Source organism: Taudactylus pleione, unplaced genomic scaffold (genome assembly GCF_031769625.1).
Source record: "Taudactylus pleione unplaced genomic scaffold, aTauple2 ptg000842l, whole genome shotgun sequence".
Classification (NCBI taxonomy): Eukaryota; Metazoa; Chordata; class Amphibia; order Anura; family Myobatrachidae; genus Taudactylus; species Taudactylus pleione.
In genome coordinates, this window is record NW_028285244.1 from 5,360,485 (window position 1) to 5,387,383 (window position 26,899).

At 40.6% G+C, this 26,899-nt stretch overlaps 1 protein-coding gene across 14 annotated transcripts in view; it reads right to left on the bottom strand.

Moving 5' to 3' along the window:
* Positions 1 to 1,126: 1,126 nt before the first annotated feature.
* The window catches only part of RNF17 (ring finger protein 17), a 502,688-nt gene continuing 476,915 nt past the window's right edge, over positions 1,127 to 26,899 (bottom strand). For 12 of the 14 annotated variants that reach the window (XM_088458571.1, XM_088458574.1, XM_088458569.1 and 9 more), the window contains 3 exons: positions 18,337 to 18,526; positions 3,262 to 3,361; positions 1,128 to 1,798 (listed from right to left, as the gene is read on the bottom strand). In XM_088458571.1, the coding sequence (XP_088314697.1) occupies positions 3,266 to 3,361; positions 18,337 to 18,526 (286 nt within the window). In that variant the 3' untranslated portion in view covers positions 1,128 to 1,798; positions 3,262 to 3,265. Of the gene's footprint in view, positions 1,799 to 3,261; positions 3,362 to 18,336; positions 18,527 to 26,899 lie in introns of all 14 variants that reach the window. The other 2 variants (XM_088458561.1, XM_088458560.1) reach the window with 1 other exon arrangement.

Genomic DNA, 26,899 nt, shown 5'->3' on the forward strand with positions numbered 1-26,899 from the left:
GCAGACGTCTCCGCAGCACCAGAGGCTACTGGCCAAGGCACTATGGAAGAAAACTGCATAGTCTGGTGGCCACCGCTCGCCCTATCGGGCTCCGTGCAGAAACCGCTCTCTGCTCTCCTGCAATGTGGGCCGAGAACTCACCGCCAACTGCTCAGCAAGCCGACCCTGGCATCGGTAAAGCCATGTGGGGAGTGCCCTAAATCATCGCTTAAACGAAAGCCCATATACACAGTGCCGGGGTTTGAACTACTGCCCAGTGCAGCGCTATAGATGCACAGCACAAAGGGAGCTTTAATCAGTAAGCGCAGGGATCTTCCTGCACACTGTAACGCTGACAGCTAATACTGTTTGCAGTCTACCCTTACTGGGAAAAGCTGCTGGTAGGCTTTTACCAGCTACTAATGCAGCCCAAAACCCTTGCTAATCTAGGGTGGTGGGTTATACTTACCACTGCCAAAACCATACTAGGAGAAGGCGTTGGTAGTCTTGAACCCACTACTATTGTAGCCTAACAACCTTGCTAATCATGCGTGGTGTGTTATACATACCACTGCCAAAACCATCCGGTATGGAAGGGACATCAGGACCCAGACACTAGCCGCAGTAAATTGTGGTGGGTCCCCAGGGTCCGATGGCCCTGTGGCCAGAGACAAAGACACTAGCCTCAGTCAGCTGTGGTGTGTCTCTCCGACGGCTTCCAACATTGCAGGCGGGCTGCAGCAGCATGCAGTCTGCCAGTGAAGATCTTCAATGAAAAAAATAAAGGGCTAGAGACACCCTCGAGGCACTCATTTAAACACGGGCTCAGTGGGGTATAGAGGGAGGGAGCCAACTTCAATTCTAAAGAATTAAGTGCCAGGCTCCACCCAATCACCATTCTATACACATTGTACAGTATATACTCCAGTGTCACCTCGTGGATGAAGGTGATAATATATTATATATCCTTGTTAGCTAGGGTGATAAAGAATACAAGTACCACTCTCCTAGCAAGTCAGAAAAAAATCTGTGTATTTATCATATAGAAAATCAAGCATGACTCAAAAGCAAGTCAAAACAGCAGCATTCCATACTATGTCTAAATACAGTCATTTCCATCCAGGGCTGCAACCTATACAATAAGTAGTGTTCACTAAGATTTTTTGGGGCAGGGTACTGATCACAGAGGGCACATTTTTATTTTGAAAAGCATAATTTCGGTTGGGAGGCGTCACTACAGCTGTGTAGCATGTTGTGAATTGTTGGCGCTAATATGTGGAACAGTATTATATGTAATATTTTTGTCTTTCCCATTGAAGTCCCCAAATGCCACTATGCCATAAGACTACCCCACATGCCCCTTCAGGTCTCCTCAGTCCTCCCACCATGCCGTCAGACCACAACTGATGCTTATGCAATGCTCATAAGACAACACATCCCCCTTTAGCGCTCCACAAAGTAATTGGACAGACCTGTCTGTAGCCCTCTAGTATAGAGAGAAAAATGCAAAATGTTGACATTAGACACCCATACTAACTTATTGGCTCACAAACCAGATCAAACCCAAACACATTTAATTCTCATGTAACATTTTTTTTTTAATTGGCAAACATATATGTAAATTCTTTTCATAACATAATCCCATAAACATGTGGATATATAATAAATCAAACAAAAAAAAAAAATAACTTTTAGTCAACATTTTCCAGGTCACATGGCCATGCTGATCATAGATTAATGACAAAAATAAATTACCCCTAAACAAACAAGGAAAACTCTTCTCTTCTGAGTATAAACTTCGGGTAGCCAGTACCTGAAACTAAAAAACATTGGTACAATCAGTCCAATTGCATTAAACAATGATATTAAACTAAAATGAAAAATGGTTGTTAAAACTCCACTAACTAATGTTGTAGTAATGCCCACCCAAGAGGCGGTCAATTCTTTATATCCAGGTAAGATGACAAAATCTAAAAAGGAACCTTGCAAAACCCGGTACTAGGGCCACTGATGTGGGATTAGAAGGCCCACGAACCTAGATACATCATATAGTTACCATGTTTGGACACAAAGCAGTAACTAGGGAAGTGTGCTTGCCGCCACTGTCTGACTGTATGCGCAGCCATCTGCCAGCCGCAATGCATATTTTTGATGGTTCAGTGTACACAAACTTTATTTAAGGCACAAAATTGTTAAAAATAAAGTATAAAATTACCTATAGGCTGTGTGTATAAGGTGTATATGAAACAAATTAATTTCATGAATGTACACTAACTTTGTTTGAGCCACAAAATTATTGAAAATATTGCATAACAATATCTGCAGGCTGTGTATAGGGTGTTTATGAATCATAAATGCATTCTGTGTTTAGATTTGGGCCCTATTCTTAAGACATTTCAATATGGTATGCAAATATTCTAAAATACGGAATATTCCGATATCCAAAATACCCTTGGTCCCAAGCATTTTGGATATGGGAGACTCAACCTGTATAATATTAGATATATATATATATATATATATATATATATATTTGCCTTTGCTGGTAGTGTGCATTCAACGATAGGTGACCTAGCTAGATGGATGAGACTGCTGCATTCTGATTGCTGCCACACTTTCTCCCATAACATAGTGTACTCTTCTAGTATTAAATATAGCAGCTGCTAGAAATCGCTTTGTATTAATTTGCGGAACAAGAGGTTGCTCTCTGTATTTAAGGCAGACAATAGGATGCTCTCTGTATTGTATATTGGAGTGCTCTCAGTATTGTACGGCAGTCACTAGGATGTTTGGTGTATTGTATGATTATCACTAGAATGCTCTCTGTATTGTATGTTGGTCACAAGAATGCAATCGGTATTGTAGTCATTCAGATGCCCTCTGTATTGTATGGTGGTCAATAGGATGCCCCAAAGTTTGGCAATATGATTTTGTTTTTTTCTTTTACACTGCAAGATAAAATTTCAACCCCGCCTACTTTTCTGCTGATCCCACCTGTAGTTGATTTGGCATGCCTTCATAATTTGTTATGAGCACACTAAGTTTGCAATACACTTAAACTGCACTGAAGAGACAATCCATTTTAGCAGAGCTCGGCTGATGCACTAAAATTCTGCATTTTTATATTCAGCAATGTTTATTTCTGTCAAGGATTTTGAAAGAGATCATTTACATTTTTCGGTGACCTGTTTAACAAAACGTACAATTTTTCTTCAAAATATGGACACTAGCTTTAAATTCTTCAATGAGTACAAGAACTCAAATCATAAAATAAATACTTACAGTGTTAATCTATCTCTGCCAGTCCCATGGTTACCAATGGCTCATGCACAAGTTGCTTATTGTCATCATACAAAAACACAATGTTTTCTGAAGCACCAGACTAGAAAAGGAAAGGACACAGTTTAAAGAATTAAAAACTAGAACAGACTATGTTCACTACAGCCAGGTAATCAATTACTGCAACACAGTAATGTTCATTTATTTTGCTGGTATTAAAAAATACATCAAAGTATGAATTTTAACAAATCAAATATTTTCACTCATGTGAACATATTCCTGTAACCTAAGCTATAATAGACAAGGAAGCTGCAAGTCTGACCCTTTTGGCTCTAACAGTTTTTGTTAGACATATTATGTTACTTGCAGCTGAAGAAACGGTCTCAACATTGAGGTGGATTGTGTGCACCAGGCTATAAAATGCCTATTGAAGATTAGTAAAAATCATCTCATGCCGGTTATTTGTGGTCAGAGATTAAGGATTTTCTTACTGGTCAAGTCACACATCAACTAGAGTGTAGGCAAGTGTCTTTCAAGCATCCACAAGGATGTACATTTCAAAGTCTGTGGTTCAGCATGTGTGGTGCAACATGTCAACATGTTCTGGTCAACATGTCAAACTACATCGTCATTGGAAACAGCCTGGTCGACATTCGGATAATTTTGATATTGTTAATGTTGACCATTTGGTTTTCTATTGATGATGCAAGTATCAAAGCTGGGCATCCACTATACAATTTTCTGTCAGATATCTGTCCAATCTGGCTGGTTGGAATGAAAACCTGGTAATGTATGGGAGCAAATGACAGTCGATCATATGGTTTTAAACGCTGAAAAAAGGACAAAAAAAATTGTTCAAATTGGTTAAATGTGTGTTTTAAAAATTTGTCTGAACAACCATTTTTGGCTATTTTCCAGTGTTTGGGAGCAAATGACAATCATCCATTTGCTTACATACATTACCAGGTTTTCGCAGCTTTGCTCGCGTGGATATCTTTTATTGCTCAGCTGAACAAAGACAGTAGTGGAATCACAAAACATCTTTGTAAACAATGTTTGTAGTTCTTCCTTCAGGGATTAACACAAAAAGTTGATTGGGGATACTAACTTGTGAGCAAGCCATGTAAAGCTGCCCAATGGTGCACCATCTACCGGATTGACATGTTTAATGCAACTAACTAATGTTGTAGTAATGCCCACCCAAGAGGCGGTCAATTCTTTATATCCAGGTAAGATGACAAAATCTAAAAAGGAACCTTGCAAAACCCGGTACTAGGGCCACTGATGTGGGGTTAGAAGGCCCACGAACCTAGATACATCATATAGTTACCATGTTTGGACACAAAGCAGTAACTAGGGAAGTGTGCTTGCCGCCACTGTCTGACTGTATGCGCAGCCGTCTGCCAGCCGCAATGCATATTTTTGATGGTTCAGTGTACACAAACTTTATTTAAGGCACAAAATTGTTAAAAATAAAGTATAAAATTACCTATAGGCTGTGTGTATAAGGTGTATATGAAACAAATTAATTTCATGAATGTACACAAACTTTGTTTGAGCCACAAAATTATTGAAAATATTGCATAAAAATATCTGCAGGCTGTGTATAGGGTGTTTATGAATCATAAATGCATTCTGTGTTTAGATTTGGGCCCTATTCTTAAGACATTTCAATATGGTATGTAAATATTCTAAAATACGGAATATTCCGATATCCAAAATACCCTTGGTCCCAAGCATTTTGGATATGGGAGACTCAACCTGTATAATATTAGATAGAGATATATATATATATATATATATATATATATCTCTATCTATCAAATAGAAGATACAGTGCACATCACAGTGAGTATAGTAAAAAGATTTTTAATCAAAGCATACAAAAGACTTACAATTAGGTTTCCAGTATTCAGCATATAGGCTTCAACGACAATCGTGGGATTCACAGTGCCCGGTACCAGCAACAGCAGCTTTGATAGTATCCGCAAGTGAATTGCTGCAGCACGTATAGTAGTGATGGTAGTCTCTCTGCTCTGGAATCCTAACTCAGACTTCATTTCACTAGCGTCACGTCACCAAGCCACGCCCCAGACGCGTTTTTCATGGAGACTTGGTCAGTGGGTGTGGCGAAACTTTTTACTATACTCACTGTATCTTCTACTTTGACTAGAAATCCTTACAATTGACTCCTGAGGAGGAGGCTTGGAGAAAAAGTGCTGCAAACAAGTGAATCTATACATGAAAAATACTGGACTCCCTTGTGATACATCACTAAAAGATTGGACTAACAGCTTGCGCATGGTGATGTACGTTTGACTTTTAAATATATATATATATACATAGGAAACGGTTCGGCACTCAACAATAAGTCACATAGCAGCTTGCCCTGGTGCCATCCAGAAATCCAAAGTAATACTCTCCAAAACAGGCGGCACTCGTGGGACTGGTATACAGGAATAATCAAGCACTGCTACCACAGCAGTCCAACGTTTCAGTTTATTTCACCTTTGATAAAAGTTTAAATAAACTGAAACGTTGGACTGCTGTGGTAGCAGTGCTTGATTATTCCTGTATACCAGTCCCACGAGTGCCGCCTGTTTTGGAGAAAAAATATATATTTCATACATATTTAGCTGTTTGCGTTCGGGGTGTGCAATATATGTACTGTATATATATTTATATACATAGTCATTTTGGACTTGTGGAGCCTGTGCAATTTCCGATATTTATTTTTGTCTCCATAGTTGATAAACAGTCCCTAAAAGTATATTTGTCCCAAAAAATTACTTTCTTATATAGCGGGTAAAAGAAGTATTGAACACATCAACATTTTTCTCAGTAAATATATTTGTAATGGGGCTATTGCAACGACATTTTCACCAAATGTCAGCAACCCATGCAATCCACACATGCAAAGAAATCAAACCATAGATGTCCATAAATTATGTGTAATAATGTGAAATGACACAGGGAAAAAGTATTGATTGAACATGCTTACTGAAATGTGTTTAATACCTCGTACAAAAGCCTTTGTTGGTAATGATAGCTTCAAGACGCCTCCTGTATGGAGAAACTAGTCGCATGCATTGCTCAGGTGTGATTTTGGCCCATTCTTCCACAGAGTCCAAATCTTGAAGGTTCCGTGGGCCTCTTCTATGAACTAATCTAACTACTGCACCCAACATATCTTGCTGCTTGGTGCTTCTATTACACAGCCTTTAAAATTGCTAGGTAATCTAACTATAGAGTATTTCATATAGTTTTAAAATCTGTACCAAGGCAGGAAATTACTCTGTATCTGTGTTTGTGGATTGTCCTCTCACCATTTGTTTATTTGCTTGCTGACCCTTTGCTGTTTGGAGGAGGGGTAGAATCAGTGTGAAACACCTGGTTTCAGCCATACTTATTACTTACATCTTAGGCTGCTAAGCCATGGCTGCGTTTGCAAGAGTGCTTAGATTTGAAGTGCTTCATTTAAAGTGTAACTAGAATTTTTAAATTGAAGCCGAAGTTATTCAGGAGTTAAACAGGACGAGAACAGAAGGAGAAACTAACAAATCAACTATTCCTGCTATTAAGGACAGTTTTTAACTACCACCACACTTCCAACATGCCTATGGATTGTGCCTGTACCTGGATCCCCAATGCTGCTCACATCCCCCTCCTGACCTCCTCATGCAATCTGCTTATCCACTCCAACTATGCCATACCAAATGACGCAGCAAGTTGACCCCTCTAATGGACCTTGGTTGTGGCCCCCAAATCTAGAGGCTTGGTGAAATTTGGATCAAGTCATTGTCCTTTGCTCTTAAGTTTAAACTAACCTTTCCATAAATGTTACATTACTGTCACCCTGTATCCAGCCCATCTGTGTCACCCGTCTGTCTTCCCCCTCCCCTTAGAATGTAAGCTCTCACAAGCAGGGCCCTGTTTCCTCATGTGCTTCTCCTTCACTTGATTATACTTTAATATACAACAGTACCGCACCCTTGGTTGCCGACACCATGCTGCTTATCTAAGTGTTATGCAGCAATGTATTAATCATGTATCTGTCCCGCATTGTTTGTACTATTAATAACTGTTTTCTTGTGTGCTCATTTATTTATGTACATTGTAAAGGCGCTGCGGAACCCTTGTTGCGCCATATAAATAAAGGATAATAATAACTCTGATCTTTAGTTCTTTCCACAGATTTTCAATTGGATTCAAGTCAGGTGATTGGCTGGGCCATTCTAGCAGCTTTCTTTTCTTTCTGTGAAGCCAATTGAGAGTGTCCATGGCTGTGTGTTTGGGATCATTGTCTTGCTGAAATGTCCACCCTCATTTCATCTTCAGCATCCTGGTAGATGACAGCAGATTTTTATCAAGAATGTCTCGGTACATTTTTCCATTCATACTTCTTTCAATTATATGAAGTATGCCAGAACCATTTGCAGAAAAAAAAAGCCCCACACCATGATGTTCCCACCTCGAAACTTCACTGTTGGTATGGTGTTTTTGGAGTGATGTGCAGTATCATTTCTCCTCCAAACATGGTGTGTATTATGGCATTCAAAGAGTTCAATTTTGATCTCATCTGACCAGACTATATTCTCCCAGTATTTCACAGGCTTGTCCAAATGCTGTGCAGCAAAGTTTAAACGAGCTTCAACATGCTTTTTCTTCAGCAATGGAGTCTTGCTTGGTGAGTGTGCATACAAGCCATAACAGTTGAGTGCATTACTTATTGTCTTCTTTGAAACAATTGTACCTGCTAATTCCAGGTCTTTCTGAAGCTCTCCACAAGTGGTCCTTGGCTCTTTGACAACTCTTCTGATAATTATTTTCACTCAAATCTTGCGTGGAGCACCTGGTCGTGGCTGGTTTATGGTGAAATTATGTTCTTTCTACTTCTGGATTATGGCTTCAACAGTGCTTACTGGAACATTCAGAAGTTTAATAATCCTTCTGTAACCAATGCCATCAGTATGTTTTGCAACAATAAGGTTGCGAAGGTCTTGAGAGAGCTCTTTGTTTTTACCCATCATGAGAGGTTTCTTGTGACACCTTGGTAATGAGACCTATTTATAGACCATCTGTTGGGACTGAACCATCTTATATTAATTTGCACTGACAAGGGGCAGGATCGCTTTCTAATTACTGATAGATTTCAGCTCGTCTTGGCTTTTCATGCCTTTTTTGCACCTCCCATTCTTCATGCGTTCAATACTTTTTCCCTGTGTCATTTCACATTATTACACAACTTAATTTATGGACATCAATGGTTTGATTTCTTTGCATGTGAGGATTGCATGGGTTGTTGCTGACATTTGGTGAAAATGTCATTACAATAGCCCCATTACAAATATATTTACTGAGAAAAATGTTGGTGTTTAATACTTATTTTACCCGCTGTACCGTACATCTAGTCATTTTTGGCTTGAGGAGCCTGCACACTGCATGCGCCAAGTGTCAAGCGTCTGGTTTATCCTTTATTGCTCCTCTCCCTGATGTCACGTTGAGATAATATATACCTCAGTTTCTTTCTAGGGATAAAGCTACACAATATTGAAAATGTAATACAAATTCATAGTTTGTGTGTTTTACTGAAAAGAACAGACCGACAAAACTTCTGGGAAAATTTTGTGTGTTTTTGTCTCCATAGTTCATACACAGTCCCAAGGAATACATTTCTCCCCCAAAAATTCTATATACAGACAGAACCATTACAACTTTATTATAAGTATAGATTTCAAAACTGTACCTATCAACTGTTTAGTTGCTGGAAATTTTCTCTTGTGCACATCACAGAGCACGAGCAGGCTGTCCGTTTTACGGTATACAGCAGATCTCTAAACATACTGTAGATGCACAAGGCTCTGACAACATCAAAATTCTCAGAGTCGTCACTTAGAGCTGGAATCACAATATCCTGGTTAAGATGACACAGGGAGAGAACCTTTTGGCTGAAAAGAAGGTTGGGTGCACAAGACTGCACTGTCTTGATGAAAAACGAGGAACGATGACCTGCAAGTAAGAGCATAGACTCCGAGACTTGTCTGGCAGATGAAATGGCCAAAAAAGAAACTATATCTAGAGGTTCAAAAGATGGCTTTTCAAGTGCAGATAGGATCAATATAAGATCCCAATGAACAACCGGAGGAACAAAAGGTGATTGGATATAATACACATACACTGAAGAAAACTCTAGAAAACAGGGATGGCAGCCAACTAGTGCTGGAAAAATTGAATGGGCAGAAAGCTAAACTTTCAATGAAGATAATTTAAACCCACTGACCAAGCAGTCCTACAGGAATGACAGGAGATGAGCCAGAGAGAAATGGAAAGTATGGGCCTGCTTAAGTTCACATCAGGAGATGTAAATCCTCTAAATTCACAGCTGGGGAAGGCTTTCCCGGCCTTTATCATAGTCTAAAAGACCTGTTTAAAGAGGTCCTTAGCTCGTAGGATCATAGCTTCAAGAGACATGGCATCAAAGCCAACCAAGCCAAGACCTGATGGAAAAACCGGCCCCACTGAGCTAGTAAGGTTGGATGGGCAGTTGGCAGGTATGTGACGCTTCCATTCTGAGGATGTAGGCGTACCACAACCACTTTGGTCAATTCAAAGCGACCAGGATGACGGAAACTCACTCTATTTATTTTTTTCAGCATAGAAGGGAGCAGTGAAATTGCAGGAAACAGAAACACGAAGAGGAACTTTCAGGAGAAAGTCATTGCATCCACCAGGATTGCACTCTTGTGTGTGTGTGTCAGAGTGACACTTTGTGGTTGCATCGGGAAGCCATCAAGTCTACTTCCGGCAGACCACAGAGTTGGTTGAAGACTTCCTGATGAAGGGTCCATTCCCCGAAATGAACTTCATGCCGGCTTAAAAAATCTGCATCACAGTTGTATATGCCTGGTATGAACACTGCCGAAATCAAAAGCATGTGCCGTTTCCCCCATCAAAAGATATTGACTGCTTTTGCCATTGGTCCGATATTTGATTATCATCCCTACCATGGATCTCAAGCATGCTGCCATGACTTTCATGAATACCGATGAAGCTGTGGCCAGACTGAAGTGCAAATCCCTGAACTGGTAATGATCCCTGCCCACAGCAAATCTGAGGAGGCAGAGTTACTTCTACAAGATTGGGATATGAAAGTATACATCTTTGAAATCCATGGCAGCAAGAAACTCATTATTTTTCATAATAATGATGACCGTATGGATAGAGTCCATCTTGAATTTGGCAACCCTCAGAAGTAATTTGAGAATTTTGAGGTTCAAGATGGAATTTTGGAACAAGAACAGGTGGAAGTAAAATCCTGACCCTGCATTGTTTGGAGGAAAATAATCACCCCGGACCACATCTGGAAAGATATTGACCCTTGAATGGCGGGATACCTGGTCTCATCCCGGTGGAAGCGGTGTGGTGAAAAAAAATACTTGGGCAGAGGGCCGAAGAGGTCTAGGGTAGAACATTGTTTGATTATGCCCTCCGCCTACCAATCCGAGGAAGTAGCACCCATCAGAGCAGACTGGCACCACTACAGACCGGTCCAGGTAGGGAAGAGCCCAGTCATACCGACTGCTTTTCAGCAGGCTTCGACAAGGGATGCTTGCCTCATCCTGACGACCGTATCTTTGGTAGCCACGAGTAAAGTAGCCTCATGGCGGAGCTCCTTGCTTTCTACCAGACACCATCCTAACCTCACAAAGGAGGGGAGAAAAAAAGGAGTGTCTATGGTGTGGCGCACAACAGAAGATATAACAAATAAAAAGCAAATCTTTATTAAATATGCATTAAAATGCCCCCACATGGGACATGACCAGCGAAATAGAGGTTAAAAAATAGAGAAAAATAATAGTTATATGAAAAGGTGAAAATGATAGAAATTGGTGATAATAAAAAAGGAGAACCCTTGCTGTGTGACCGTATAATAATCCTTAAAGTTCAGAAATGGGTAATATTCTCTGTCTCTATGTCACTTGCTTAAGTAGAGAATAGTAACTTAAGTAGTGTGGTCTTAATGTCCTAAAAGGACCACTCTCCTACGGTAGTTGTATTAATCCTGATTCAATAGGATCATGTGCTGTAATTATTACATAAACATATATTGATCATAGGCTTTTCCACATGTATCCTTATATCCAGTCAATCTTGAGAGGCTCACTGTTCTAGGGAATTTATTATAAAGATCCCTTTATAATGCAAACATGTATCAATTAAAGGTATATTCATACAGTTGTCCTTATAACCGGACACTCTGAGGACCTCGTTGTTATAGAGATTACTCTCATGTATGTAGGGATTAATCATAAAGATAAGCTACTGCTGTTGTAGCTATGCTTTAACATACTGACACAATGTTGCATAATACAGATTGGTAACAAATAATAGGGGTTCTATCCACCCGTTTTGACCATCAGAATGTCACAGTCATCCTACTGGACATTGATAGTGAAAACGGCATCAGAAGCTGCTATTATAACTGTGCCATCAATAATTTGGCACATAGACACAATATTGCAAGGCACAGAGTGATGATATATAACAGAGTTATAGCACGCCCATTAGAAACATTGTAACTTAAGGTAACGTGGTGTAAACTTATTGATTCATCTCATCTGTAACATATAATATTAGTTTGTTTACAACACACGTGGTGCACACAGCGGGTATGCCAACGCGCGTTTCGCTGTTAGTCAGCTTTATCAAGGCAAGCCGATTGCCATTACTGCCTCGTACTATATTCATCCCCACAATCCAATCAGAATCTCTATATTGGTCGCATGGTTGTCTCTGCCAATCAGAGACTGTCTAATATTCTTGTAGAGACATCTCCCTCGTGTTCAATCGTTAGTGCTGTAACATACACTCCCCATGATGGGTGTGTATCTTATTAACTTAAACTTATTAATAAGTTAATAATCCGCTTATCTGATGATGTTATGTGTCTATTTAGGCTGAAAGAGACGTTTACGATATTTCTGTAATCCCATTGGTGGAGAGATACACACCCATCATGGGGAGTGTATGTTACAGCACTAATGATTGAACACGAGGGAGATGTCTCTACAAGAATATTACAGTCTCTGATTGGCAGAGACAACCATGTGACCAATATAGAGATTCTGATTGGATTGTCGGGATGAATATAGTACGAGGCAGTAATGGCAATCAGCTTGCCTTGATAAAGCTGACTAACAGCGAAACGCGCGTTGGCATACCCGCTGTGTGCACCACGTGCGTTGTAAACAAACTAATATTATATGTTACAGATGAGATGAATCAATAAGTATACACCACGTTACCTTAAGTTACAATGTTTCTAATGGGCGTGCTATAACTCTGTTATATATCATCACTCTGTGCCTTGCAATATTGTGTCTATGTGCCAAATTATTGATGGCACAGTTATAATAGCAGCTTCTGATGCCGTTTTCACTATCAATGTCCAGTAGGATGACTGACACTCTGATGGTCAAAACGGGTGGATAGAACCCCTATTATTTGTTACCAATCTGTATTATGCAACATTGTGTCAGTATGTTAAAGCATAGCTACAACAACAGTAGTTTATCTTTATGATTAATCCCTACATACATGAGAGTAATCTCTATAACAACGAGGTCCTCAGAGTGTCCGGTTATAAGGACAACTGTATGAATATACCTTTAATTGATACATGTTTGCATTATAAAGGGATCTTTATAATAAATTCCCTATAACAGTGAGCCTCTCCAGATTGACTGGATATAAGGATACATGTGGAAAAGCCTATGATCAATATATGTTTATGTAATAATTACAGCACATGATCCTATTGAATCAGAATTAATACAACTACCGTAGGAGAGTGGTTCTTTTAGGACATTAAGACCACACTACTTAAGTTACTATTCTCTACTTAAGCAAGTGACATAGAGACAGAGAATATTACCCATTTCTGAACTTTAAGGATTATTATACGGTCACACAGCAAGGGTTCTGCTTTTTTATTATCACCAATTTCTATCATTTTCACTTTTTCATATAACTATTATTTTTCTCTACTTTTTAACCTCTATTTCGCTGGTCATGTCCCATGTGGGGGCATTTTAATGCATATTTAATAAAGATTTGCTTTTTATTTGTGATTATATCTTCTGTTGTGCGCTACACCATAGACATTCCTTTTTTTCTCCCCTCCTTTGTGAGGTTAGGATGGTACACATTCCTTTGTCTTTTGGCAGCACCCCTTATGTATTCATTGATTGAAGGGTCTCTTTTGGAACAATTTTGAGTGCAGATGTTTTTTCCTTTGTCTTCTATTTCTACCAGACACGAAAGGACAGATACCGTTGCCCTCTGGTTTTCTTGGCAGGCTTCACAAAAAGGAAATTGCCCTTACCTCCTGTAGTGTCAGCAATAATGGCACCCAGCCACGTACCAAAGAACAGATCCAGCAAAAGTAAAGCTTCCAAAGCCTGTTTGGATTCCGCGTGTCTCCCAGCATTTAAGCTATAAACGTGAATTGACAAGGCCAATGCAGAAATTCAGGACAACCCCATGTGAGCATCACCCAGTATAGGCCGTCTCTACATAAAACCAGCAAGAGCAACGAGTCTTGTCTGGGAGACCCAGACTAACACTTTAGTAATCTGCCCAGTTCTATTCTCCTAAGACTTATTGGCCCTATAGCCACCAAGACAGGCCGGAGCCCCAGCAGTGATTAAGATTGACTCAACGATCCCATCACATTTACGCCGTTCTCCGAGGATGCTGTATCGGGAATGAGAGATCTACTCGAGGCGCAGACTCTCACTTACCTAAGTCCTCCATCGAGAAGAGAGAGGATAAAGTGAACTGTTTCGGCATTTGGAAATAACGAGCCGAGTTTTTTCAAAGTCTCTCCCAGGAAATCTGAGAGTTGAGAGATTGAGAAAGTACATTAGCTTTTCATAAACATTTCAACAGGGAAACATAAGGTACATCAGGTTCCACCAGATCATGGAGATAAAAAAATCTGTCGGAATGCCAAATCCAATTCTTCTAATTCTAGAGGAGTGCAGAGCCCTGACACTTGTGAGGGCAGCCTCAGGAAAAGACTGAACACAAAGGCTATCCAGTGATGAGGTCATTGTCTGCTGCATGGAACTAACCCAAGGGGAACTTGACTACCCAACTTGGAATCAACCTCAACTGGATACTGCAGGGATTGTGAGGGAAGAGGACCATGAGGAGGGGCTGCTATAGGGGAAGGGGAGAACTGATCATTCACCGGATGCTGAAGGTCTGACCTCTCCTGAGTAAAATCCGCGATGGAGCACACAAACTCCTTCACCCAGACGGGTTGCACCATCTCTGCTTCCACTTCTCCAGAAGGTGCGATGTTTGGTCCACCACAGTGAAAGAAGAACAGCGGCCATATGGCTAAGAAAAGCCTTGAGCCAATTTACCATGGCACTCCGGGGACAGTGGCAGGTGGGGAGTTTGACTGGGGCGGTACACCTGTCAAACTGTAACGCAGGTGTCCTAAGGCGAGCTCAGGGAGGACAGAAACCTCCCGTGGAGCAGTCCCGTGTCCTACTACACCTGGAACAGGTGTAGTAGGACACAAACTATTCTCCAGCAGCCTGGGACCTAGAGGAAGATTTATTTTCAGACATAGGGCCAAATGTAATAGGGTGAGAATGTAGAAAAGTGAGAGTTTGACACTTTTTAAACTTTGCCAATGTTATAGAGTCCAAAAACAAAGTAACAGAGTGAACTTGCATGTTTTTCAGACTTAAACTCTCACCATTTAAAATCTCATTCAGATGTTTTCCCATTTTGAAGATAAAACTCAACCAATGTGAGTTTACTGCTAAACTGTCACATTTTCTAAACTCTCACCCTATTACATTTGGCCCGTATATAAGATGAGAAAAGAGACACAAACTGCAGAACACAATACACACTAGTGAGAGTGAACAAACGGCATGACAGGTTAAGGAGAGCAAGAGCCCTGTCACAAGCCCCACAGGACATATGGCGTGTATGCAACACAGAAACTATATATATTACATAATTAAATATAAAAATACTTGAATAGTATACATACACAATAAATTAAAAAAATTATATACACACAAAAACACAGGTACTGTAGACATATACACACACACACACACACACACATATATATATTTATACCAGAAATGCCCTTAGCTTGCACTAATGTAGTTCTAGATTAAACCAATTTAAGAAAACAGTATGTGGTAATCAGCTGCACCTCTCTGTTGACCCCATTAGATGGGCCTTTAAAATGACATAAAAAAAGAAGAAAGGGCTCTAGAAAATAACAATAGATGGTTGATCTTATTATAGAACCTCCTCATTGTGTATACCACTTTCATACAAAAATATATTAGTTCGTTTGTAGGTAAAATACCAAGGAATATCAGTCCTGGATCAGCGATATGATTAATAGGATTCCTTTCCTGTAGTTGGAACAGGAAACTTCAAAGTTCTCTGTAGGTAATTGGAAAACGGGAAAGTGCCCCTCCGAATATCTGATCTTTCCTTTGGATCGAACTGCAATAGACCCTCGCACCATTGATTATTTCCACAGGGGATGAAATCTTTAGACCACAGTCAATGGTGAACCCCGAAAATTCTGTGCCTGTGTGTGAGATTCATTCAGTTATCCGACACTGATCTGAAGTTGTTGGAAATAATATCAGGTTGCAGACAGATTTCTAGCATCAGATCGTGGAATTTTATCTGGTAATATACTAAGACACAATGGTGTTTTACGTCAAAAATAAAAGTTCTGATAAACCCCTGAGGAAATCCTTTTAAGGACGACACGCGTTGGGTCATTTTAACATTGGTTTTATTCAGGGTCCACCGTTGTGAGCTTTTAATCAAAAAGTGTGGCTGTGGATGTTAATTTCAAAATGGACTACGGTCTAAATATATAATCCCTTGTGGAAAAAAATCAATGTAATCTGGTTTAACAGTTTTTTCTACTAATTGTTCTTATGTGGAATAAATATTTGTAAAGGTGGCCCTTGGGCAGTGTGTGTTTGGGAGATTTTTTGGTGCGAGGGTCTATTGCAGTAGTATCCAAAGGAAAGATCAGATATTCGGAGGGGCACTTTCTCTTTTTCCAAAAACCTACAGAGAACTCTGAAGTTACCGGTTCCAACTACAGGAAAGGAATCCTATCAATCATATCACCGATCCAGGACTGATATTCCTTGGAACTTTACCTACAAACTAATATATTGTTGTATAAAAGTGGTATACACAACCAGGAGGTTTTATAATAAGATAAACCATATTTGATATATATACACACACACACACACACACACACACACATCTACATACATACATACACACCTATACACAGTTTGGAGATAGGCTAAAGTGCAGTGTGCAAGCAAGACTCACCCTCCAGAGGCAAACTTCCTCACTTTCCTCTTTACTGAGGGGTCGGGGTTTAGTGCTGCACTGAGCAGGCAGAGAGGATCTGTGTGCAGGGACACAGGCAGCACCTCCCACATATTCTCCGGAGGGATGGCGCCATGTTGGTCTCAATCCAGGCCACACAAGGACATTACAGTTTATAAGAGTCACCCTCAGAGTACACACCTGCTGCCGGAAGTCCCACAGAGTGGCAATGAGCAGCCGCAGCAAGCCCCGTCTTAATCACAGCAAGAGAGATGGGGCTGATTGATATTCCAGCCGCAGTCCAGTGTACCAGTGATCAGAGCACAGTGCCTTGCTTCCTCTCTCCAGATCACCCACAAGATCCATGACCAGGGAAGATCCTCTAAGACCCCAGGATATCAGGGGCAGAGTCGGCAGAGGGCTCCTAACCTGTCCCCCTCCCCACAGCAGGGTTCAGAGGTGAACTCTGTATAAGCAATGCAGGAGCATTGCACTAAATAAATCAAGCTAAAACAAAAAAAAAACAACACAGAACATAAGAATATGGTGCCCCTCCTTGGGCACAAAAATAAAATAAAAAATGAGGTGCTTTGATGTGATGTACAGGGGAAGGCAGCCTGCAAACAAGTTTACACTTATGTTTTCTCCTTAAACAGTGCCCTTTACACCCCATGGTTTCCAGTGTCCCCAAGATAGGATGTCAGAGAAAAATATAGTAAGTTTTGGTGTTCCACTAAGGATATTCCATTTTTCCATACTATGCTAAAATAAAAAAAAGTAAAAATTGGATAGGCTAAGGCGGGTAGGAGGAGAAACCCAGACGTGTGAAAACCTTTGATGGGACCGCATCTAGGTCGGAGCTGCTGGGGGAGCGCCTACCTCCCCTAAGCTGCGTCAACCGACCGGGTGCGCTGGCCTTGTGCCAGCAGAAGCGTTTGCTGCCGATTACCGGCGTCAGACGATAAGGCCGCGGTGGTCTAGAGAGGATGCGGACGCTCCGGGTCCTGATTGCAGCGGCTTCCGATGAGTCTCCTACAGCGGCAGCAAGGACTGCCAAGCACATTTCCCAGTAAGTGAAGAATCACCTTATCGGAAATCTCCGTGCTTCCGCTTGCAGTTCGGGTCCCAGCATCGCTGCTAGCACGCTCAGCCGAGACCCGCAGGAATCACCAGCTCTATTACTGGTGTTGCGGCCCGGCGGAGGTAGAATGAGTTGCAGTACAAGCGTAATATTCAGACGCTCAGTACTGCCAACCCAAAGACATAGAAAATAAAGTAAAACATAAAAAGCTTAGGACTGCCTGAGCAGTCCCCTGTTACAAAGTTGCCTCTGAATCCTGCCGCACCAAACAAACAACTAAAGGTCTGTGGCTAGGATATATATGTTTGGTGCCGGGATCTCTCTAACCACTTTATCCCAATGGTATGCCTGTGGATCCCTATGGACACTGAAGAAGAAAATATTCTACATTGATTGTAACCAGGTCCTCAGAACAATGTCATTGCTAGACCAACAATTCCTCCTGCAGCAACTAGCAACTTTACACAATAACCTAATTTGGAAACCGACATTAATGACAATCTGGAAAGAGTTGTATTTTGGGGCAAACCAAAATTAAATGTACATTTAAGAAAGAAAAGAATATGTTTATAACAAATGCTTACTACACATGTAGCAAAAAGTGATTTTCTTTGAACTAAGTCGATCATCTCAGTGAGGGCTCGAAAGCTCCATTCTTGGCAGTAAGGAAGTCTTGCGGTCTCAAAATCTGCTTTAGGAGGCTTGAATCCAGCCAGTTTCACTTTGATAGCCTTTGCTGGGTACTCCATAAGGAAAGCAGGAATCTGAAACAAACTTTAAAAAAATAAATAAAATCAGCTTAGAAAAGCTGGCCATTAATGTTCTAACACACACAAATGTTAATAACTATACTCTTAATAAGAACGTAGTGTCCGTCGCTTTGTTCCAAGTTGACGTAAAAACTACTGAACAGATTTTTGTGAAAACTACATCATTATTGATATCAAGAATGCAAGTGATAGGTGTGGCACCAAACGCGCAGCTGGTAAGAGGTGGAGGGAGAGGTGCTTTGTACCTGCGTTCACTTGAATAGGCTACATAGGAGTCTGTGCACAGGGCACACAGTGACATTCGTGGCAGTGGTGGGTGAATAGAATAGGCTACATAGCAGTCTGTGCACAGGGCACACAGGGACATTGGTGTGAGTGGTGGGTGAATAGGATAGGCTACATAGCAGTCTGTGCACAGGGCACACAGTGACATTGGTGGGAGTGGTGGGGGAAGGTGCTGCTGCCACCAGTCTGTATGGCGCTGCTGGTCACATGGGCTACTCCTGCTACAGGGCACCTATGCAAACAAATGGAACACCTCAAATGAAAAAAGAGGTTTTCAGAAGGGATTCTTTTATCATGGGTGAAGCTGCGGGCAGAAGCAGAACGGATTTATTCTGAAAAAAGACACGCATTAATCTGAACCAGACCACCGGTATGTGTCAATTTAATAGTAAGAATCATATCTAGAATGCGTGCAGTCCTATAGCAGAAATGATCATCTTAGGAGCAGCTGGAGGTTGCACTGAGCTACATGCACATACCGTTGTTTAAGGAATTTATCTGGCTATTCTTCGTTGACTTTCTTATGATTGATAAGTGTAATGCTTTTTACTTAAAAGTGGGAATACTACAAAAAGCCATTAATTAGTTTTCAATGAAAGATAGAAACCTGCACATATGACTTGCACAGGTAAATTTTTTGGATATTGTATTTTTGGCAAAAGAGAAAGCTCTGTCTACATTAACTTATATAAAACAAGTATATCAAAATAAATATTTAAATTATAACCAAAAAGGGAGAGTTTCTGAGGGTTAAACTGTTGCTCTGAGGATTCCTTTGAGAGACAAACCTCATCTCTCTACCAAGAATTTATAGATCAGGGATATCTTAAAGCATTGAAAGAAGTAAAATAAAAAAAATCTTTTGGAGAATATATAAAAAAAGATTGCAACAACAGACAGCTCTATATTATTCATAACACAATATAATTCCCATGCCTACTAAATAAAGCAAGGTATTAGACATACTGCAAAGCCAACAGTTTAAAAACCAATCTGGTACATAGTCACTACAGGAGAAAAATGCACAAAGAATCGATGGTCACACGGCTACCAGAGAAACCAAAGGGTTGCTTCAAATGCAGTATAATGGTTATAATACACACACACACATATTATATATATATATATATATATATATATATATATATATATATATATATATATATACACACACACATATATATATATATATACATACACACACACACACACATTATATATATATATATATATACACATACACATTATATATATACATACACACACACATATATATATATAGCCACATAAGTCTGCACTCACATCCTCTTTAGGCAATCAAATAGTGGGGTGCTTCCCATTGGAGCCAATCACAGGTCCAGATACAGTCAATAGTAAAAGGGGCACTCACCAGAGCAGGTGTCAGCAACAAATTATGATGATGCTTACATATCCATTTATATGTCATGTCGACATTTCAGTCAAAGGCTGACAAGCATCCAAATCACAGCTTCGCTTGACTTGATAAAGGTCAGCAGTAATTTGTTGCTGACACCTGCTCTGGCGAGTGCCCCTTTTACTATTGACTCATTATATATATATATATATATATATATATATATATATATATATATATACACACACACACTATATAAATAAAGTTCTGGGGTCTGTGTGTTATTCGGGCTAATCTCTTGAATCAGTGGTCAGATTTTGATGGGGTTTTCACTAATCTATACAGCATTGGTCGAGGAAGGTATAAGGCCATTCATCTGTGACAAAAGGGAGCCGAGAATTGACTATTTTAGTAAAGCAGTCACAGAAAAAATGTAATCTTACACCAAGTTGAAGTACAGTAGCTGCCCATAGTACTGAAACAGCAAATTGAGAGCGAATCAGAGCTAGCAATGTTGCTTTTGGCCCGTACACACGATCCTGCAATCAACGATCGCAGGTCCCTAGAACAAACAGGCTAACCCGGTCGATATCGACCAGATTGGCCTGCATGCACGGGCGATGTTCTCCGTGCATCGACCATTGTTTGGTCATTAGAGGGGTTGAAAAAAAGAACAATATAAACGATCAAATAATAAAGTTATCGTTAATATTGTTCTTTTAAGTTGGACCATGTGTATGCAACATTCGCAGCAGCCTAGAGAGGGGAGGCAGTCGGACTGGAGCAGGATCGCATCTGAGGCAGACAGAGGGCCAGATTCAAATTTGGGAATAGAGCAAGATAGAGCAAGTAACTGTGCATCTTGGTAAAAACATGCTGTACAGCATGTGGGACAGATTTAAATGTGCAGAGAAATTTAGATTTGGAAGGGGTGTATACCCAAACTGAAATCTTAATTCCAGTTTAAAAATAAATCTTTCCAGCATTTGTAAGCTACATGCAAACGCAGTCAGCATTTACCCCACATGCAAAAAAGTATGTATTTGCACCTTTTGTGTTGCAACATAGATTGTCCAGATACAGAGTTATTTGTTCCATCTTACTCTATTCCCAAATCAGAGTCAGGCTCAGAGAGTGAGACACAGCCTCCAACAAACCCCTGAAGATGACCTGATGCAGTCACATAAGCCAGAAAGTAGCCAGGGGAGGCATAGCTATCAGGAAACAACCAACCATCGGAACATCACGATGCTGATAATGCTTACGGTAGCTGCAATACAAATATCTCATCCATGATTTTCCTGCACCTCTCCAGTACATCCCAGTGTCCGGGCCCCAGTCAACTGCAGGGCAGCAGTGGGGGTTGTGATGGCAGTTGTGAGATGCAGGGGGCAGGAGTGAGAAGCAGGGGGTTGTGGTAAGATGCAAGGGGCTGTGGTGAAATATAGGATGCTGTGTTGCAATGCAGGGAGAAGCAGGAGGCTGTTGCGAGATGCAGGGGACAGGAGTAAGAAGCAAGAGGCTGTTATGAGATGCAGGGGGCTGTGGTGACATGTGTAGGTTGTTATGAGATGCAGGGGGCTGTGGTGACATGGTGTGGGTTGTTATAAGATGCAGGGGACTGTGGTGACAAGGCGTAGGTTGTTATGAGATGCAGGGGACTGTGGTGACAAGGCGTACGTTGTTATGAGATGCAGGGGGCTGTGGTGAGATGCAGGGGACTGTGGTGACATGTGTAGGTTGTTATGAGATGCAGGGGGCTATGGTGACATGGTGTGGGTTGTTATAAGATGCAGGGGACTGTGGTGACAAGGCGTAGGTTGTTATGAGATGCAGGGGACTGTGGTGACATGGCGTAGGTTATGAGATGCAGGGGGCTGTGGTGAGATGGAGGGGACTTTGGTGACAAGGCGTACGTTATGAGATGCAGGGGGCTGTGGTGAGATGCAGAGGACTGTGGTGACAAGGCGTAGGTTGTTATAAGATACAGGGGACTGTGGTGACAAGGCGTACGTTGTTATTAGATGCAGGGGGATGTGGTGACAAGGCGTAGGTTGTTATGAGATGCAGGGGGACTGTGGTGACAAGGCGTACGTTGTTATGAGATGCAGGGGGCTGTGGAGAGATGAAATTGCTCCCGTGCGAAGCCGGGGCGGGTTGCTAGAGTCTACATAGAAAAAAGAAAAAAACCTGTATTTCAATAATTTGTGTCAAAGGAAAACTTTGAAATAAAAATTGTCATCAACTGTAGTTCATCCTATATACTGTAATATATATTATGGAATGTGGCTGCAACCTACGATATATATGAAAGTTAAAATGTAGGCCGTACCACGAGCCCTGGTGAAGCCCGACACATGAGAACAGGTGAAATGCGTAGGCCACGCCCCAACCTCGCAGCTGTTCCCAGGAAGTGACCACCTGGTGGTGAGGAAGATGTGCACACTCACCGCCGGATCCTGGTCCCTGCACCCGTGAATCCACACTTACCGCTGGAGGCTGTCATCCGTAGCTGAACCCAGCCGTCCAGCGCATGAAGAGGACCCGGGATACAGAGCGTTTGGCGGCCCCATACATCATACACTGCAGAGACACTGCTGTTCACAGAGCAAGCCGGAAGAGGTAGGAGGTGCGCACACCACACATATCAAGTAACAGCATTGCTCATCTCATACTATACTGACTACCTGAAGTGACTTTTTACAAAGGAACCACCGCAGTCAAAAGAGACAGTATTTAAACCACTACACACGGTGAAACTGTGAAACTGTAATATCTCTCACAGGAGGAGACCTGTGGGCTGTATCTATTTTACAATAAGAACTAAAGTTTTAAGTTATTATCTATTTGTATGTAAGCATCAGCAGAAGACTGCTAATCAATTAGTACATTGCTGTTGTGACTACATAAGCTATTATCACAATACTGACACTATTCAAATCACAATTAATAACATGTATTTGTACAGTTTTTTTTTCTATATTTAAGAGATATCTCATGACTTAAGGGGCCTATCCATTAGCAGATAAAATGAACGATTGAACGATATATCGTTCATTAACGATGACAGATGTGCACTCCTGCGGATGATAAATCGCATCTATCATCTCTCCAACATGTCGGTCAATTATCGCATATAGCTGTTCGATATTAGCAATATCGTGCAGTTTATATGCGGTAAACGACGAGAGATATTAGCAGCAGCTACAGAGCGCTGCAGAGTAAAAAAATCCACTCCCTGAATGATGTCATGCGATTTCGTTCATCGTTTGGCAAAATCTGTCATGTACATGACAGATATCGTTCAGCACAGCCACCGGAACTTTCAAGGGATATCTTTTGTCTTTCATCGCTAAGAAATACATCTGCTAATGGTTTTTCCCTTTAGGGATTGGACTCAATTCTCTATAGAGTTGGTTTATATTAGGTTTTGTTGATATTTGATCTTGGATGTCATCTCGCCACCTGAAACTTAATATTTCTAAAACAGAATTAATTATATTTCCACCAGCCAATAACAGTTACCAACCTGATCTCTCTATCACTGTTGATAACTTGACAATCCACCCCGCCCCACAAGCTCGCTGCCTAGGTGTCATCCTTGACTCTGAACTGTCCTTTGTTCCCCACGTTCAATCTGTCTCAAAATCATGTTACATACATCTAAAAAACATATCCAAAATTCGACCATATCTCACACAAGACACTGCAAAAACTCTAATCCATGCACTTATTATTTCCCATATTGACTATTGTAATAGTCTCCTTACTAGTCTTCCCAAAAACAGACTATCTCCATTACAACCAATTATGAATGCAGCTGCAAGGCTTATCTTCCTTGCTAAACGTTCATCGTCTGCTGCCCCGCTCTGTCAGTCCCTCCATTGGTTGCCAGTTTTCTACAGTGTTCAATACAAAATACTCTCACTTACACACAAGGCTATTAACCAAACCACACCAACATACATCTCTTCACTCATTTCAAAATATCTCCCTACCCGACCTCTCCGCTCAGCACGAGATCTGCGTCTCTCATCCCCACGCATTACTTGCTCCCATTCACGGTTACAGGACTTTCTTCGGGCTGCACCCATTCTATGGAATGCCTTCGCACAATACGACTTTCCTCTAGTCTCCAATCCTTCAAGCGACCCCTGAAAACTCACCTCTTCAGGCAAGCTTATCAGATCCCAGAACCACCCACATAACCTTCATAGCCTCCCTATGTAATTACATCCCCTTTTTCACAGTCCTCACACATAGTCTTTCTCTCACATCCTCGTGACATTTGGCCGACATTCCGGTGTAAATGGATCATGCAGCCCACCAAGAAACTGTGCATTCTGGCTGGACCAAAATGCAATATATAGCACCTATCCTTGTGTATCAATGCCTATTTCCCTATAGATTGTAAGCTTGCGAGCAGTGCCTTCCTACCTATATATCTGTCTGTTATTACCCAGTTTTGTTCCATCAATGTTTACAATTGTAAAGCGCGACAGAATATGCTGCGCTATATAGGAAACTGTAAATAAATAAAAAATAAATATTTATTGTTTTATCACCTTTGTTTTTCAATAAACAATACATAAACACATATCCTGTCTACACATATTAACTGCGCCGACTGAGACACAACACATCCGTACCGCGAGACCACTCCATATCAGGTTCATGGTACACAGACGTTAATATTTTAAATGGAATAAAAAGCCACCCTCTATCAAAACATATTGGGTACTATCAGATGGGTTCTATAAAGACTATCGGTAAAAGTTATGCAACAGATTAAAGAAAGAAATGGTGACAGATTTCATAATTTATTTAGACCAAAGGCTTTTTGGATCTTCTGGCTTAGGGCCCTAATGCCGTACGGCTTTAATGACATGGAAGAACTTAATATATAGTCTGTTTCCGGATTTACTTACATTTCAATTTATTTAATTTCTTAATGTATATAATTATTCAATTCCTTTCCATTTTTGTTTGCGTTTATTATTTTAACCTATTTATTTTTTTATTTATAGTTTAATTACACACACACACTAATATATCTATCTATATATCTATCTGAGTTCACTTGCAGATCGTAGCTGTATATTTACTACTCTATTAGAAGGACATCATGAAATTTGGCGATTAAATTATGACAATTTTTAATAATTTTATGAATATTTTACCATGAGTTAGTATACATCAAGTTAAATGAAATATAGACCAGAGGTTTTACAACAAGATTGTGTTTTGAAAAATGATAAATTGCCTGCTATAATTCGGAACATAAATGAGCAGAATTTGATTTATGCACCTACACGTTTTTTTTTTTGTGAATTGGAGCACACACAAAAACCTTCCAAAATAGCACCTGAAATGCATACCTTACTTCCACCTTGAAGCTGGAATAAAGATATGGTTCCTGGAATGCATATACCTTGCCCCTGCACATACGCACTGGGAGGAGTGCAGCACAAGAATGAGTCTTTAAATTATTCCCGTAGCTGCTTTGCATTTAATCTTCTAAGTAAGGGTGCTATATACAGAGCTAATGGGCAGTGATTAGACACTTCTGAGGGAGCCGCTGAACAATTGTGAAACACACTGTGACCCCTTTTGGCCCACTGTTAAATGTTTTCTAACTCATTTCAACATTTCTGTTATAAACCCATCACTTCGGACATGCAACAGCTGCCCCACTGACTGCATAACAGGAACTCCCAGCAGTAGGGAGGTATAGGCTGGCTTTCTGCTGCATGTACTGGTACAATAGAATACTAACAGCGCATGTGGGGATTGCTTTAAAAGACTATTTTCTCCTGTTGAGGATTAGGCAATACTAACCTACTCAGCAAAAGCTTCAGCTTCTGTAAATGTTGGGATACAACGTTTAAGTGGATTGTTATAAAACCATTATAACAGTATCCACCTTATTACATGTTGGTATAACAAAGCCACAAATGAAGCACAACGGAACCTGCAGATGCCTGTATCAGAACATTGTTTTTACACAGATTCAGACTTAGGTCGCACACCGATGTACAAGTACCACAAGTCCCAGTGTTTAGTACATGCTAGAAAGTTTTGATGCTTTTGGTTATTTTTATTTATGCGAATATGACTACACATTTTGGCGCAAAAAAAGATGTTTGGTGCAGCTGTGTTGCACAGGATTTGGCTCGCAAAGAGCAACAGTGTATAAGGACACATTGTAGTTACAGATAACGACTGTACATTGTAATCATTTCTACAGTACTGTACCCTGTAATCATTTCTACATACCAATATCACTCAACACTGTAATCATATATCCATAATTTATAGGTACCAATAGCCAGTCTACACTGTTATGTTCACAGAGATCCTCCCACAGCACATCAGTTACATATCCTACCCCCCCTTATACTTCCTAAACATGCAACATTTTCTAAAATCCACTTTTATCTTGTAAATCTCAGTTGTACCCACTACATTGTAATTCTCTATCATTAATTGTAGTTCAATTATACGGTTAAAACTCCTCCTAGCATTAATTACCACATATTTATACGGTACACTTCTGAATTTACGTACCAACTTATCGCATCTACAAAATCCTTCTCACCCTTATTTCCCTTGCCAAAATCCATATATTTGATTGATTCTTAGTTGGACGCAGCAAGCAATAACCGAGGCAGTGGGGAAATGCTTTTCGCCTGCACACGTGTGAGTTGCACCGTGCAT